This window comes from Cylas formicarius, unplaced genomic scaffold (genome assembly GCF_029955315.1).
Source record: "Cylas formicarius isolate icCylForm1 unplaced genomic scaffold, icCylForm1.1 PGA_scaffold_8__14_contigs__length_24414737, whole genome shotgun sequence".
Lineage (NCBI taxonomy): Eukaryota > Metazoa > Arthropoda > Insecta > Coleoptera > Brentidae > Cylas > Cylas formicarius.
Window position 1 is genome coordinate 17257934 of NW_026844361.1, and position 14179 is coordinate 17272112.

General features: G+C 36.1%; 4 protein-coding genes across 8 annotated transcripts; 3 read left to right on the plus strand and 1 right to left on the minus strand.

Moving 5' to 3' along the window:
* The first annotated feature begins 160 nt into the window (after positions 1-160).
* Positions 161-6250, plus strand: LOC132706719 (coiled-coil domain-containing protein 42 homolog). Of its 2 annotated transcripts, none has more exons than XM_060678204.1 (7): positions 161-442; positions 493-694; positions 752-990; positions 1046-1133; positions 1276-1434; positions 1488-1698; positions 4082-6250. In XM_060678204.1, exons 1-6 carry the CDS (start codon positions 330-332, stop codon positions 1695-1697), a joined length of 1011 nt encoding a protein of 336 aa, XP_060534187.1. In that variant the 5' UTR covers positions 161-329; the 3' UTR covers position 1698; positions 4082-6250. The 2 variants fall into 2 exon arrangements, with proteins under 2 accessions (XP_060534187.1, XP_060534188.1); XM_060678205.1 differs by lacking the exon at positions 4082-6250 and adding an exon at positions 1941-2067.
* Positions 2364-6454, plus strand: LOC132706718 (coiled-coil domain-containing protein 42-like). 2 transcript variants are annotated; one of them, XM_060678202.1, is made up of 6 exons: positions 2364-2535; positions 2636-2843; positions 2893-3066; positions 3310-3462; positions 3542-3706; positions 6219-6454. In XM_060678202.1, the coding sequence occupies exons 1-6, from the start codon at positions 2369-2371 to the stop codon at positions 6399-6401; spliced, it is 1050 nt and encodes a 349-aa protein (XP_060534185.1). In that variant the 5' UTR covers positions 2364-2368; the 3' UTR covers positions 6402-6454. The 2 variants fall into 2 exon arrangements, with proteins under 2 accessions (XP_060534185.1, XP_060534186.1); XM_060678203.1 differs by lacking the exon at positions 3310-3462.
* Positions 6426-9557, minus strand: LOC132706717 (histone acetyltransferase type B catalytic subunit). Its single transcript, XM_060678200.1, has 6 exons — positions 9291-9557; positions 9166-9235; positions 8850-9109; positions 8625-8796; positions 6941-7424; positions 6426-6716 (listed from the first exon to the last, which is right to left on the minus strand). Exons 1-6 carry the CDS (start codon positions 9388-9390, stop codon positions 6546-6548), a joined length of 1257 nt encoding a protein of 418 aa, XP_060534183.1. The 5' UTR covers positions 9391-9557; the 3' UTR covers positions 6426-6545.
* Positions 9558-9819: 262 nt separating this feature from the next.
* On the plus strand, positions 9820-12303 carry LOC132705889 (gastrula zinc finger protein XlCGF57.1-like). 3 transcript variants are annotated; one of them, XM_060676835.1, is made up of 11 exons: positions 9820-10008; positions 10062-10187; positions 10236-10486; positions 10535-10686; positions 10734-10907; positions 10966-11049; positions 11104-11185; positions 11246-11405; positions 11462-11591; positions 11750-11917; positions 11976-12303. In XM_060676835.1, exons 1-11 carry the CDS (start codon positions 9880-9882, stop codon positions 12161-12163), a joined length of 1644 nt encoding a protein of 547 aa, XP_060532818.1. In that variant the 5' UTR covers positions 9820-9879; the 3' UTR covers positions 12164-12303. The 3 variants fall into 3 exon arrangements, with proteins under 3 accessions (XP_060532818.1, XP_060532817.1, XP_060532819.1); XM_060676834.1 differs by having other exon boundaries at positions 10734-11049; positions 11099-11185; positions 11976-12293; XM_060676836.1 differs by lacking the exon at positions 9820-10008 and having other exon boundaries at positions 10143-10187; positions 10236-10281; positions 10332-10486; ... (1 more) ...; positions 11099-11185; positions 11976-12287.
* The last annotated feature ends 1876 nt before the right edge of the window (positions 12304-14179 follow it).

Below are 14179 nucleotides of genomic sequence, written 5' to 3' on the forward strand. Positions count from 1 at the left end.
ACTTTCGCGTAATGAACGAGAATTGACGTTGGAGCTTGCATTCAACCATAAGCGCTCGTTTTGACACAATTGTGTTTCACTTAACCACAGAAGAAATTCTAGGTTGGATCATTGATGGCTTCTCTTTCCTTCTGATGACGTCAAAAAATGCTTTATTCGATCTTTCGGTGTCATTATTAGAATTACTTTGTGCGGTTTATATTAAGAAAATAGAATTTTGAAGATGTCCAAGACGAACGTTATAGACGACTATAAATATAAATGTTAAATATTGTTGTTACCTAGAGACAAACGTTTTATTGACAAAACATTAATTTGTGTTTATTAAAATGGAATCGAGAGTTATAAAGCCGTCCTACGAGAAAATACACTTTCCCAAGCGTATCAACCACGAATATACCGGTGAACACTTCGCCTCCAAGGCACAGACCAATACTTTGAGGTATTAATCTCGTTATAATTTTTTTTTGTTATAACAATTATATTCGAAAGGAAACCAGACAGCGGAGATGCAATCGATCGGAGCGTAGAAATCACCCACTATCTCGCTCAGCAGCGTCTCGATAAAACGATGAATAAATTAAACCAAACTCGCAAAACAGCGCAAGAAAAACGAAGATCCTTAGATGAACAGTGGGAAGATTTAAACGAGAAAGAAAACAACCTTAGGCAGAATTTTATTAGATTTAGCCAGGTACGTATGTGGTTGAAGGTAAATTTGCTGTACCTACGGAAAACTATTTTTTTCCAGTTTATACAGGAAAACAAGGAGAAAAAAGAGCGAGCGAAAAACAAAATCGTGGAACAAAATCGATTGCGAAATGAGAGGGATTTGAAGATTAAAGAATTACGGCAAAAATGTGAAGAAATTGCTCGAGTAAAAACGGCGATGGATAAAAATATTGCTTCGTACAAAATTTACGAGAATTTTTTGGCCCGCGTTGTTGAATACGAACCTTCGATGCAAAATGTTACCGATCTTCTGCAGCGGTATAGTTATTTTTTTGTATTTTGTGAACTGCGGATTTTTAAAACCTCTTTTTAGGTTTGAGGCTTTATTAACCGCTAAGCACGAGTTAAACGCCATTCAGCAAAGAGACATGATCAAATTAGAGAAAGCTAAATCAAATTTGGTAGGTATGAGTGTTGTTTAATAATCTTATACATGCATGCATTTAAGAAGTAATTCAATTGATATTTTACTGTTTCGAAGGTAAGTCAACCCAACCCCAATTTACATTTTTTGCTTGTAATTTCTATATTATAATATTCTAGAAACAAATTACAGACTCTTACATCAACAACATTAACACAATACTCAATAAGATTACAACTCTGGAAGAACGACACGAGATGGCGCAGTTCGTAACTCGCAAGTGGGGTAGGTTGCATCACTTTGTCATGGGGATGACCACAGATAAAATGTCGGAACTGGTAGCACACTTCGATCAAATTTAAAATGGCGCGACAAAGGTTAAATTTTTCAGGTCGCCATCAAAGAGATTTGCGAAAAAATGTATTTGGAAATTTGCGACAGAAAAAACGTCGATGCTGTCCACGCGGGAAATGTCGAACAGCAATTGTTTGTTATCAAACAAGCCGTCGGCGAATACGAGATGATCAACAAAATTGCGAGAGAAAAAGAGGAGAAGGAATTGAAAAATTCCATGGAGCCTAACGTGTCAATGATGGCATAAGGTGGGAATTTTAGTTTCCAATTAAGGAGTTTTCAAGAATATTAGATAATAATCGTTTCTTTGTTTGCTAAAACCACAGACATAAGATTCAAAGACAATTGACATTTCCGGGCGTGAAATTGTTGGTCTCTCAAAGGGAGCTTTGAGATTTTTGTGGCCACGAAATATTCGTTAAACATTATTAAAAATGTTTTTGCACATTTAGTGTGTGGAATAACCAATTATGTCATGATCGGTTTTCAGAGGTAAGCTTCACCTTTTGGTGAAATCGCACAGCTTTGGCATTTTCAAACGTACAACGCGATTGAATGAACCAAATTATGGAAAATCCTACCACAAGCATAAGGGCCAAATCGTTCATAAATGTATATTTATGTTGGCTGCTGGTTTATACTCATAACTCATTGTTTAGGATAAGTCTTTGGTTTTTAACTGGTGTGGGCGAGTGGCTTTGGATCTCTAGACCCACATTGGGAAGTATGTTATGGTAGTAATGGCCAGAAGTTTGGTATTGCTTAGATATATCATGACCACCCAGTATATTTTATTGATTGACACTTGTCTACAGCTTAAATAAATGTTTTAATTGAATATCTGATCAAAATTTGGGTTGTACTGGGCATGCGAGGGTTATTTTCGCCAATATAAATTCAAATTAAACCGTTTCGACAATGGATTATATTCAGTCTCATCGAGCGTTGCCCAGAAAAGATTCCTTGATAACTGTTTTCCAAACGAGCGGCAAAGTCGCGACCAGGTACCAAGCGCCGCAGGAATATGCACCCGAGAAGAATGTCCTAGAAAATATCGCGTCGAAGCAAATTTGCAAACAGGCTGAGTAAGTTTCCAGTAAAATATTTACTACCGAAATAATTTGTACATGAAATCGGTAAATCAAGGTGTACTTGTCTATTATCTATGTTATAAAATCTTTAAAGAATGTGTTTGAGCGGTTCGGTCAGATACGCGGAAGCTAACGCGAAAAGAAATCGAACCAATCTCAACATGCATCTAACGAAGACTGAGCAACGGCTCAAGCAAACTCGAAAAGTGCGGGACAGAGCTGTCAAAGTTCTAAAGGAGCAGTGGCGAGATCTGGCGGTGAAGGAGAACGAGCTGAGGGAAAACTTTGTGGCATTTAGCGAGGTTGCCAGTTTAGTTTACAAAATAATTCTAACGTTGACCAATTGCGCAGTTCGTTAGAGATAATTCCGAGAAACGAGCGAGAGCTAAAAGGAAAATGGAAGAAGATCAAAAATTAGCGGACGAAAGGCAAAATGAGATTAACAAGTTGGAAAGAGAATGTGTGGTGATGGAAGCGACCAGGAGGCGGATGGATAAGCAGATGAAGAGCTACAAAATTTACCCAGTATGGATGCGAAACATAAACAGGATAAGATAATAGGGGAGCATGGATACAGAAATATTGTTACCCAGGTCAAACGGGAAATTTAAAAAAGCAATAGCAATAAAGATAAATGAATAATAGTAGCATAAGAGTGAGAGAGACCATGTTGGGAGTGGATCTTAGTAGTGATCTTGTCCTGTTTATGTTTGAGTATAACTACCACAATTATCTACCGGTTGTTCTTGATAATATAAATTTGTTTAGGATTATTTGCTAAAGGTAGTAGAAAACTGTGATGAATTTGTCAATATTGACGGCATTCTATCGCGATACAGGGCTTTATCCGAAGCGAGAGCGCTGCTGGATACCATAGAACGAACTAGGTTTGACGTTTTGAAAAACTGCAAAATGAATATGGTAACGCTTCTCTAAATGCATGCTTTTTTTTAGTTTTTTTTTTTTTTTTTTTTTTTGATTGGACTATTACACCTTGCAGATGAAAATGATCGAAGAGAAGAGCTTCGTCATAATGGGACTGAATAACGAAATTGCTAGTTTACAAGCCCGTTTCGAGAACGCGAACATAGAGGCGCTGAACTCGGAATCGTTGGTTACAGAAATTAAAAATAACGCGGTGAAACATATGCGAGACATCGATATGGTAGTGTTAAAATTGCATCATTTTTAAAAAAGATAATGAAATTAAATTTTCAATAATTGCGGAATATTGAAAAATTTCAAGGGCGCAATATCTCCAAACTTAATTTATAGGCTATTTCAAAACGATGTAGAGTAATAAAATGTGGAATTACGTCCAGTTCCGCTTAATTAGGTAAATTGGTGCAATAAATTTTTTTATCCCTACTAAGGGTCCGAGACTCGTTAATTATAACCTCAAGTGGAGATGACAGTTCCTCAAATGACCGAGAATATTATGCTTTTTATACTTGGTTTTTGTATGCTTAAAAAAAAGGCTCTCTATATGTAGATAATGGTGCACCTTTGGTACACCATTCTCATTTCTGCTTCTTCTTAGGATGTCTGTTCGTTACGCACGTTGGCCATTATTCTGGGCTATGATAATTTTGTCGGTTGCAATGCGGAACAGTTGTGTGGAAGATTTGCCAAACCATGCTCGAAGATTGGCCAGCCAAGAGAGTCTCTTGCGTCCTGGCGCTCTTCCTGGAATTGTTCCCTGAAGGATACACTAGAGTAATTCATATCTTATTTTGTTTCTCCTGATGTGACCCAGGAATTGAAGTTTTCAGCATTTGACGATGTTGACCATTTCCATGGAAGTTTTAATTCTCCGTAACACTTCTTCATTAGTAACATTCAGCATTCAAAGGCCATGTCTCCACACTATACAGAAAAACCGAGTAAAGGTAACACTTTAGGAGTTTTTCTTTATTTCCAATGAAAGGTTGGGGCTTTTGATTACTTGACCCGTGACTAAGAAAGCACTTTTAGCCTTTCGAATTCTGCACCGGATCTGTTGAGAATTGCCCCACGATTAATTAGAGTTCCCAGGTAGTTGTGAGACTGGATTCTTGTTTGGTTTATGTATAGATTTGCTCCATTTATGTATTTATTACTATTATCACAAGTTTGGTTTTACCAGTGTTTATATCAAGTTCTTCTCTGTACCTTTGTCCATTAGCTTTTGCTATTGTATCCGCGAATACTAGTGTATCAACTGCGTATCGCAGGTTATTAAGTTTGAGACCATTTATAGAGACACCTTCATCTATATCTTTTAGTGCTCCTCTAAAGGTGCCATCCGAATAAGGACTGAAGATCAGGGGTGGAATGATACATCCCTGTCTAACACCTCGCAAAATCTCAACCTTTTTTTCCGTCCATACCGGTTTCCTTCAGGGCATCTATCATTAGGTGATGTCTAACACGGTCAAACGCTTTCCTATAGTCCATTAGACATGCAAAAATATCACAGCTCACGTCCCTACATTTTTGAAATAAAACTTGCACACTGAATAAGGCCTATGGCTTTCACAAATCCAAACTGATTTGGCGCTATTTGTTCTTCGCATATTCGATAGTTCCTGTTATGAATGACCTTTAGAAATAGTTTCAACAAATGACTCATCAGGCTAATAGTACGGTAGTCGCCACAGATCTTCGCGCGGGATTTCTTTGGAAATTATAAATTCAGATTTTAGCCATTTGTCCGGTATTACTCCTGGAATGGAGTTGAAAATTCTTGTAACTGTTTTGATTTGGTCCTTCTCAAGTAGCTTAAGCAGGTTTGACGGCACTTCATCTAGACCTGGTGCTTTCCCATCCTTCACTTATTGGATGGCTGAAGAAAATTCGTCTGGGAGTATTTCAGTTCCTGAGTCGATTTCAATGATAAGTTCTTGCTTTGCTCTGATGCTGTGGAATAGTTCTTTCAAGTATTTTTTTCATTCGATCTTTGCTGATGACAAATTACCATCCTGATCTATTATCTTATTGTATTTGTTATTTGTGATTTTTTCAGCAACTTCTTTTATTTTGCGGTATACATTGAAGTTATCGTATTGATTTTGGTAGTGTTCTATTTCTTGGCATTGTTCTTTTTCTTTGGCTTCTCGTATCTTACTTCTGATGATGGTGTGGATCATTTCGCTCCATAAGCTCCAGAATTTCATTAGTCATAACAATAGGTAAAACCATACAGCTAGTTCACTTGGTAGAACAAATATTGGTCCTTCTACGGTAAAAATTAATGCGCCGCAGCCGGCATTATTTTCGTAGAGAAAGTTATGATTTTCCGCGCATGCCTCTACATTTCAGCCACTCAGCGCGATATCCACTCACTTAACTATTTTCCCTAAGAGGTTTAGACGTATTTTGGCAAAATACTGCAGAGAAAAAAGTTATATGAAATCAATTAATTTAATTTATTCATTGGGTCACTCCATAGTCATTTTGCCCTAATGGGGTTTTGTTGCTCTACAGGTTTGTGAAATAGACTTAAAAAAAAATCAAATATGATACGCTCTATCGGAGAGGCGCTAAAAATTAGTTTTAGGTTAAGTGCCTAAATTCAGAATTCTTTTAAACGCGGGTCGTTTTTAAAACGATTTCGGGAAGAATCTCAAAGTAATGTTCGCGTGAACATCCATTTCCAACCCGCACAAACCCCTAATGTTTTTTTCAAACTTACCTAGGTGAAGAATTCCATATGGAACATATACACGCACATGGCCTTATCGAAAAAGCACGCTGTCCAGATCAAAAAGGACAATGTAGAAGACCAGATGATGTACATAAACCGAACGCTGGCTGAAATCGCGAGAGTCAACAAAATTATTAAACGAAGGTCTGCGAAGGCCGCGCCGAAAAAAAATTAAATTAGGGCCTAAGGGAGATATACAAGTTTATAAATTATAAATCTCTTTATGAACCAGTATTCTTTTTTTTTAAGACATCAAAGACACAATAAATATTTTTTTTTTAAATGAAAATTAATCAGAAAGATGGAGAACAAAACGGGATCAGTCAGAAGCGGCTTCCTTCCCTAATCGTTTGAGCAGATATTTCACAGAAGGCTCAATATCTTCCAAGTGTTTTTTAAATTCCATCTCAACTTCAGGCGTCCTGTCCATATGCAGTGCCAGGCTCAACCTTTCCTTGTTACAAAAACGTTTTCCGGGTTTACTGTCTTTCTAAAGTAAAAAAAAATAGTATAAAAAACCTGAAAGAACTTTAAAATAAACTGCTAGATGCAAGTGTGATCAAAAATTTTGGACTGACTTCAAAGCACGTGTAGTGCGCGGCGAATCCTTTTTTTTAAGTTGTTTCCCTTATTTAAATTTTTAGGTCAATTATTATTAGGCCTAACTTTTGAAAAAAGTCCACAATTTTTGCTTACAGTACAGCACCTATTTACCTTAACCTCGTCAGTCAACCTCTGTTTGATTTCTTGCAAAAACTTCTCGTGGTGAGAGGGTCCCTTTTCGATCATGTAACAACACCCCAAAACGTCGTATACCCTCTCGCACTGTTTCCTGCCGATTTTCAAACTTCTGCCCAGTTCCATCAGTTGCTTAGGACGGAACATGGAAAATTCCTTTTTCAAACGTTGTAACTCCTTGTGGACCATTAGGCAGTCATCCAGATCGCGAATTTTTTGAAACGCCAAAGTGGGTTCCTCAACAGTTACGTCTACCACTTCGTCCATGCTCCTTAACACTTTTACTACTGTTTGGTACAGTTTCGTTCCGATGCCCCGTCTCTGATGCGAAGGCAATATGAAAAATTGGCTGATTCTGGCTCTTATCCCGTTGGGATACGCGAAAAATCGATAAACGGTGCAAAAACCGATTGGGGAACGGATGGTTTTCTTCGATACGGGGTGCTCGAATTCTTCGTACCTAATAACAGTTTCTAATTATCCATTGATAAATGGGTTATTTTCAAATTTCTTGCAGAATTAAGAAAAAATTCGCTTATGGATTCTCAGAGTAGAGTTTCTAAGTATCTAAATAAATATTAATATAATAAACAAACTAAACTATAAATTACACAATTGGAAATCGGCCTAACTCGAAAAGAATTTATCGTAAAGACTTGGGATGAAAAACTTATGATTAAAGATTTTTTAATTTTTAGATTAAATCGTGTTTTTTGAGAAACATTATTACATATCAGATAACCAACTAAAATAAACACCGTATTAAATTTTATTCTTTTTTGTAGAATAGTTTTTGGTCTTCCCCTCAATCTATACTAACACTTGAACAAACTTGGCTTCTTTCCTAGAATTCGAAAATGAAGAATATACAGGGTGTGTTATTTAAAAACACAATAAACCGTGTTTCTACTGCTCTCATACAAAATCTGATTTTTGAAACACCCTGCACATGCTCTGCTAGTTAGAGCGATACAACTCTTCCCCTGTATAATTTAAAGTAAATCCGTTTTGCTAGATACTTCTAAAAATTTGGATTTTATAATGGCAGGTATACTGACAACATTACCAATGATGCAACATCATTTCGACATTATCGAACTGCGGTTTACACTAGCGTGTTAGACACTTACTTGGCTATCTTTTGTTGCAAAAAAGTGATAACGTTTCGTCTAAGGTTATTGAGGAAATAAATTTTATTTAGTGATTTGGAAAAAGACGTAAAGAGCCTTTTCAACAAGCCTAAGTCTGACAAAATGTGCTGGTTCAGTCATTCTGAACTGTTATTAACATATATTTCCGAAAATGTTCAAACACCCCCACCAATTTCTTTTAAGAGATAGAGCAAAAATAATTTAACAAAAAAAAAATGAATTCATCTCAGATGTAGAACTATATCCATTTTCTCTAGCTGTACTATAAGATTATTTCTAAAAAAAATGGGATTTAAATTTTAAGAATCCAATTATGCCCCATGAGGGCAATTTTGGAAACTTAAAAATAATTCCCAGCATTTTATTTTTACCACTTTAGATATAAGTTTTTTCGTTGATGTTTTACTACCAGATAGTGCCAGCGTCCTTAATTGGCCACCTGGTACAAGAAATTAAAAAAATGTAAGTAAAGTTATTTAGTAATCAATCAAGTTAAAATGAAACCTTACACATAGTAGATCAACCACTTGTCGTCATCCAAATCGATAAAGCTGGCAGCATCAATAAACCAAACTATGAAAGTTTCGAACCTGCTGTGAAATTCTTTAAAAGACGGATCTACTATTTCATTCTCCGTGATCTTGTAAGTGGCCAAAACATTCTCCATGCCAAACCTGTGCACTAAAACGCAAAAATTCTGGCATATTAAACTAAACAAACACTTTTACGCATACTCCTTTCTTGATCTTGGAATTTTTCTAAAACATTGCCATACATCTTCTCGTGATCTTCGATGGAGTACCACTCTGAAAAAACTTCCGGGCTAACTGTAAAATTCGTCGGGAGCCACTTTCCAAGAGTGTCGAGGATGTTATCAGCTTTAATATTGTTGTTTTTTACTTTACGGGATGTTTTTATATCAACGTAACATTTACATGAATTGTGGAGATAGTTTAAAGTTATTGACAAGGACTGGTATCCGAATATGGACTCGCTGTTTAAAGGAGAATAGAGCTTAGAAATTGAAATAATCCGAAAATGAACTAATACCTTTCTCCAAATATTTGATGAGCCATTTCAGGTTTAAAGGTAACGTCGTTTGGCGTCTTTAAATCGTAAACTATAAGATAACAAACATCATGACAAACCCATTTCAAATATGCCATTCTACTCACTATAATTAAAGGTTACAACATTAAGGGCATCTTTTTTGTAAAGTGCCATATCCTCATCCTCCACTAAACACACACCGTTTGACGTGCCCCCTTCAGACATCTTAAACTTTGATTTAAGAAAAAGGAAATATTGCAAAAAAAGAGAATTGAAAACGCCTTAAAATACACTATAAAAAAATAAACGGGCACACTATTCTCATGTTCATTGCAAAAACGGCGGGAGATTCAATAAAAAACAAGCGGCAGCGGATTGACAGAAATTTTATATTCAAATTATTCCGAGGCAGAGATAAAGCGAAATATAATTGGACTATTTTTAATTACACCAAAGAAGACTGATGTCAAACGGACACTTATTTAAAATCGTAACGTGCTAAATAGCTACTTACTCTTTTTTTTATCTATAGGGATTCGTGTGAGATGATGGGATGTTTCCTTAAGAAAGCATCCTTTGAGGTCTCAACAAATGAGCCGCTAACATTGATCCATGCTAATAATGGCCAAAAAAAGTAAGAAGAAGAATAACCAATAAACTAGGCAATGCTTTGTCCCTAACGTTTTGTGGTTTTTTGAGTTATCATATAGCATAATGAACAAGGGATTCAATAAAAATCAGAAAATGTTATGTTTTGCGTGTCTTAAAGAAAGTGAAAATCTTAAACACTTAAATGAAGACCACAAAATGTTTAACGACTTTAGAACTTTATTCCGCTTGGAGGTCGAGTGTAAATTTAGGGGAATGATTTTGTAAATAATTTAATTGATTTATAGGTAGAACTTGAAGGATACGCAAAAAACATATGCCAAGTTTGCACGGAGCAATTAAACTCGTTCCTCAAATTTTATGATCAAGTGAAAAATAGTTTAGAATGTATGCGCGCATACAAAAAAGAACAGGTTACAAAATCATTTTTTTAAAAATTTATATAATGTTATCTCTTTTAGATGAAAGAATATCAATTAAGTGGTAGCGATCTTCCTGAATATGAAAGTGAGTTTTCAGAGTTGGATGATGATGAGCCTTTAATACTTCTTTCTCAGAGGAAACAAAAGTTAATAAAAGTTCCAACAAAAGATGTTGAACAAGCAATAGCAAATTATCGAAAGCAATGTAACCAGAACACCAACTGCATTCTTTGTAGTTTCGTTGGTGTTAATATCAGAAACTTGTCTTTGCATATGAAACATAAGCACATGTAGGTTTAGACTATTCTAATTGTATTTTGTTAGCCCTTTCTTTGCAGAGATAAAAGAAATCTGTGGTGTTCAAGGTGTAATTTATTCTATGAGGATTTACAAACTCATCTTGAAAATCACAATAATTATGTGTTTTGCAGTTTTTGTAAAAGAAACTTGTCAAGCAATCATTTTCTAGATCATTTGAGGGCTCATGCAGGTATTTCTTGTCCCTTGAGAGTTCTGTAAGTAGAAGTTTCTTTTTAGATTTGAAGTACAAATGTAACCTATGCAATAAAAAATTTATTTCCCAAGAATTGCTAACTGTACATTTAGCTGCCCATGAAAACACTAAACCTTTTGAGTGTCTCAACTGTTCCAAGAGATTTAGAAAATTACACACTTTTGAAGATCACATCAAGATGCATGGTCGATATACGTGTAGGGTTTGCACAAAACATTTTGAGATTCCTGAATTGCTGACTTTACATTTGTGCAGTGTCGACAAAGCATCTAATAAGAGCGAAAAAGAAGCAGATAACGAAAATGAAGATCCCAATTTTGAAGACAGTAAAGATTTTAGGTAACACTCTTCATTTTTAATCATGCCATTTTAATAGTCTCTGTTTTAGTGCAGGTGCTCAGGAAAGTATCTGCTGTAGATTGGAAACAAAGCAAATTGAGAGTTTGACCTGCCAGTTTTGTCAGAAATCCTACACGTAAGAAAATTAAGCCTAAATAATTATTCACAAGTTTTTTCTTGGCTCTTGTTTGTGTAGGACTGCATACAAATTGCAGATGCACATTAAAGGCCACTTGGGCAAACATCCATTCAAATGTGTAATGTGTCAGAGAGGTTTTGCTCGCAAATCAGACTGCTTAAATCACGAGAGAACTCATACTAAAGAAAAAACTTTTATTTGCAAGATTTGTGGCAAGGCAAGTGCTGTTTCAATTATAACAATAAAAAAATGAAATTAACTTCTTGGTTTCAGGGATTGTCAAGTTCAGCTACTCTAAGGGTGCACCTGAAACAACACACGGGCCGTCCTGAGAAGTGTGAAATTTGCCAGAAACAATTCTGCAGGAAATCAGAACTGACACTTCATATGCAAAAGCACAGAGGTACACAGAAATTGATAGAGACCTGGCAAGGGCTTAATTGTTTATAGAGCCATAGGCAGGTCACATTCTGTGTAAATTATTAGGTTGACTTGCGGGGTCTCCCTCAGATACATTGTAATTGGCCATTCCATTGGTGTCTAATCCCCTTTGGCATTTAGGGGAAAGACCATTCCTGTGTACAGAGTGCGGGATGTCGTTTGCCCAAAGTAGTCACCTAACCTCTCATGTATCGATCCACTCAGAAGCGAGACCCTTTAAGTGTCAGAGTTGTGATAAAACTTTCAAAACCAAGGAACTGTTGAAGGTTCATATGAGACTTCACGGTGGTAATCTAATTGTATTTTTTTTTTCTTGCGGACAGAGTTAGAGTTCGCATTTTTCTAGAGAAGAGGTTTAAATGCTGTATCTGCATGTATCAGTGCCACAAAAACTATCGACTGCAACAGCACATGAAAATGCACCAGGGTAGAAGCGACCTAAAATCCAACGTGTGCCAGCTGTGTAACAAGGGTTTTAGCAGCGCTCAGTTACTCAACAGCCATTTGGCTAACACCCACAATGTCATATGTTGACCAGAGCCGTTTACAACTTGTATATCGTCCGTCGTACATTCATGTAATAAAGAGTATTGGTTTAATTAACACTTTTGTGTGATATACATTAGGGTCATTACTAAGAGTGAGAATAAACTATATTGTCTGTCTGTCTATACTGTCTTTCTAAATTGACAGAGGATTTGGGAGGTCAGGCTAACAAAAAAAACAACTCGTCTCTGTAACGTCACTATTCTATTGTTTAGTAACATTTTTTGTGTACAATTCACTTGTTTTTTTTTACTCTGTTACATAAAACTGGAATTACGTTTTTTTCTAAAATTACCCGGCCAGAATGAATGAAACGTTTGAAAGTTCTCGCACGCAAATGAGTCATCGAAAATAAATAACAAAAAAGAAATGATCCCATTATTATACTTAACTATACCTACTCTAATCGGTGGTATATACAATAAACCCAGCAAGAAACGTTAACCATTTCTATCGAATTCCATTTTCTATAGACGGATATACATATGGTTTACTCTTCTCGAAGAAATTCTAAGCCTACGTCCACTTATTGGAAATCGAATTGACGTCTTCGAAAAATGTACATCTAAATTTTAAAAAACAGTCGACCATTGCGCCACCTGGATACGCAGAAGAAAATTTGACAATTATTTGCTGCCTATCCAGCGCGTTCCTGAACGAATATAAGGAACCATTTACCAACCAACCTTTGCTATATCAAAAGGTTTTAACATACACTCTTTCGACAATTTGCATGATTAATATCTAAAAGTTTCGACTCTGTATATATTGTCTATAATGTGATCCCGAAAAATCTAACTTTACCACGACCTAGTCTACACATTTAGATTATTATACAATAAGAGTTTCATGTGGACGTGACGTACGTCGATTTCTTTGGCGAAATGGTTCCTTATCCGAGAGCTCATTAAAAAAAAAGTTAATGTCAGATTTACGTTGAGAACAAATTCATCAAATTAAGTTTTGGTTGGGAGGAACGTCAACATCTTTGACAGCACAAGCAGCAGAGAAATTTCGAAGCTAAGCTAATTACGAAACTGACATGTTCTCGATGAATTTCTTTTCAAGGACTGCTTTAAAACTGCGTCTAGGCGCGCGCAGGTCACCCCCCCCGACGATCTAATTGCGATCGGCACTTTTAAAAACCTCACCGAGCACAGTTTATAAATTTCAACAACTGAACCGAAGGAAAGAGGCGAAAAGAAAAATAATGAAGACCGGTGCAACATCCAAAGGTTTATTTTGTAAAATGGTAAATGTAAAACTTCTACAATAAAAAAATAAAAGGAAAGCGCAATTTTCATTATTTTTCTCGGCAATCTTGCGGTTCGGTAAGCAACCATATGCCGAACAGGTCGTCCTACAAAAGCCATACGTTATTGGTAACTTAGGAGAGCGCGAAAAGTAAGTCCCGAGTTGTCCGACTATAATATAAATGCAACAATTTTTCGCGTATCGATTTAAGGCCTGTTTGGAAAAAGAAAGGCCGGCCGAATGTAGGTAAGTAAAAAAAAAACACGAAAAGTGAGGTTATAAAACCAACGTTTAAGTACCCGCGCAGGCGCTTTTGTAATATTGGTAAACTGTGGAAAAGTAAAGTGTTTATAACAAGTAGCTATTATGATTAACCTACGCTTTCTTGAAGAAAATGCTACTTATCGTTATTTCTCGAGGAAATAAGGCCAACAAGACTGAAATGACATATATGTCTGTCCAACTCCCTGCTTGACACACTTGGAATATACAGGCGCAGATGGGATGCGCATTGGTCAAGCCGTCGTTATACAGATATGAATTTCAATATTTTGGATTGGATTTGAATTAACACCATACACTCAAGAACTTCCTTGCTACATTATGCCATTAAATGAATAGAAATGGCAGGTTTCCAATAAAACATTTTCTCGTCCCTTGAAACCGTTCAATATGTAAAATGAACTTTTTAATTGAGTGATTTTAATTGTGATAGTATGGCAATGGCAATTTAATATATTTAAATTTTTA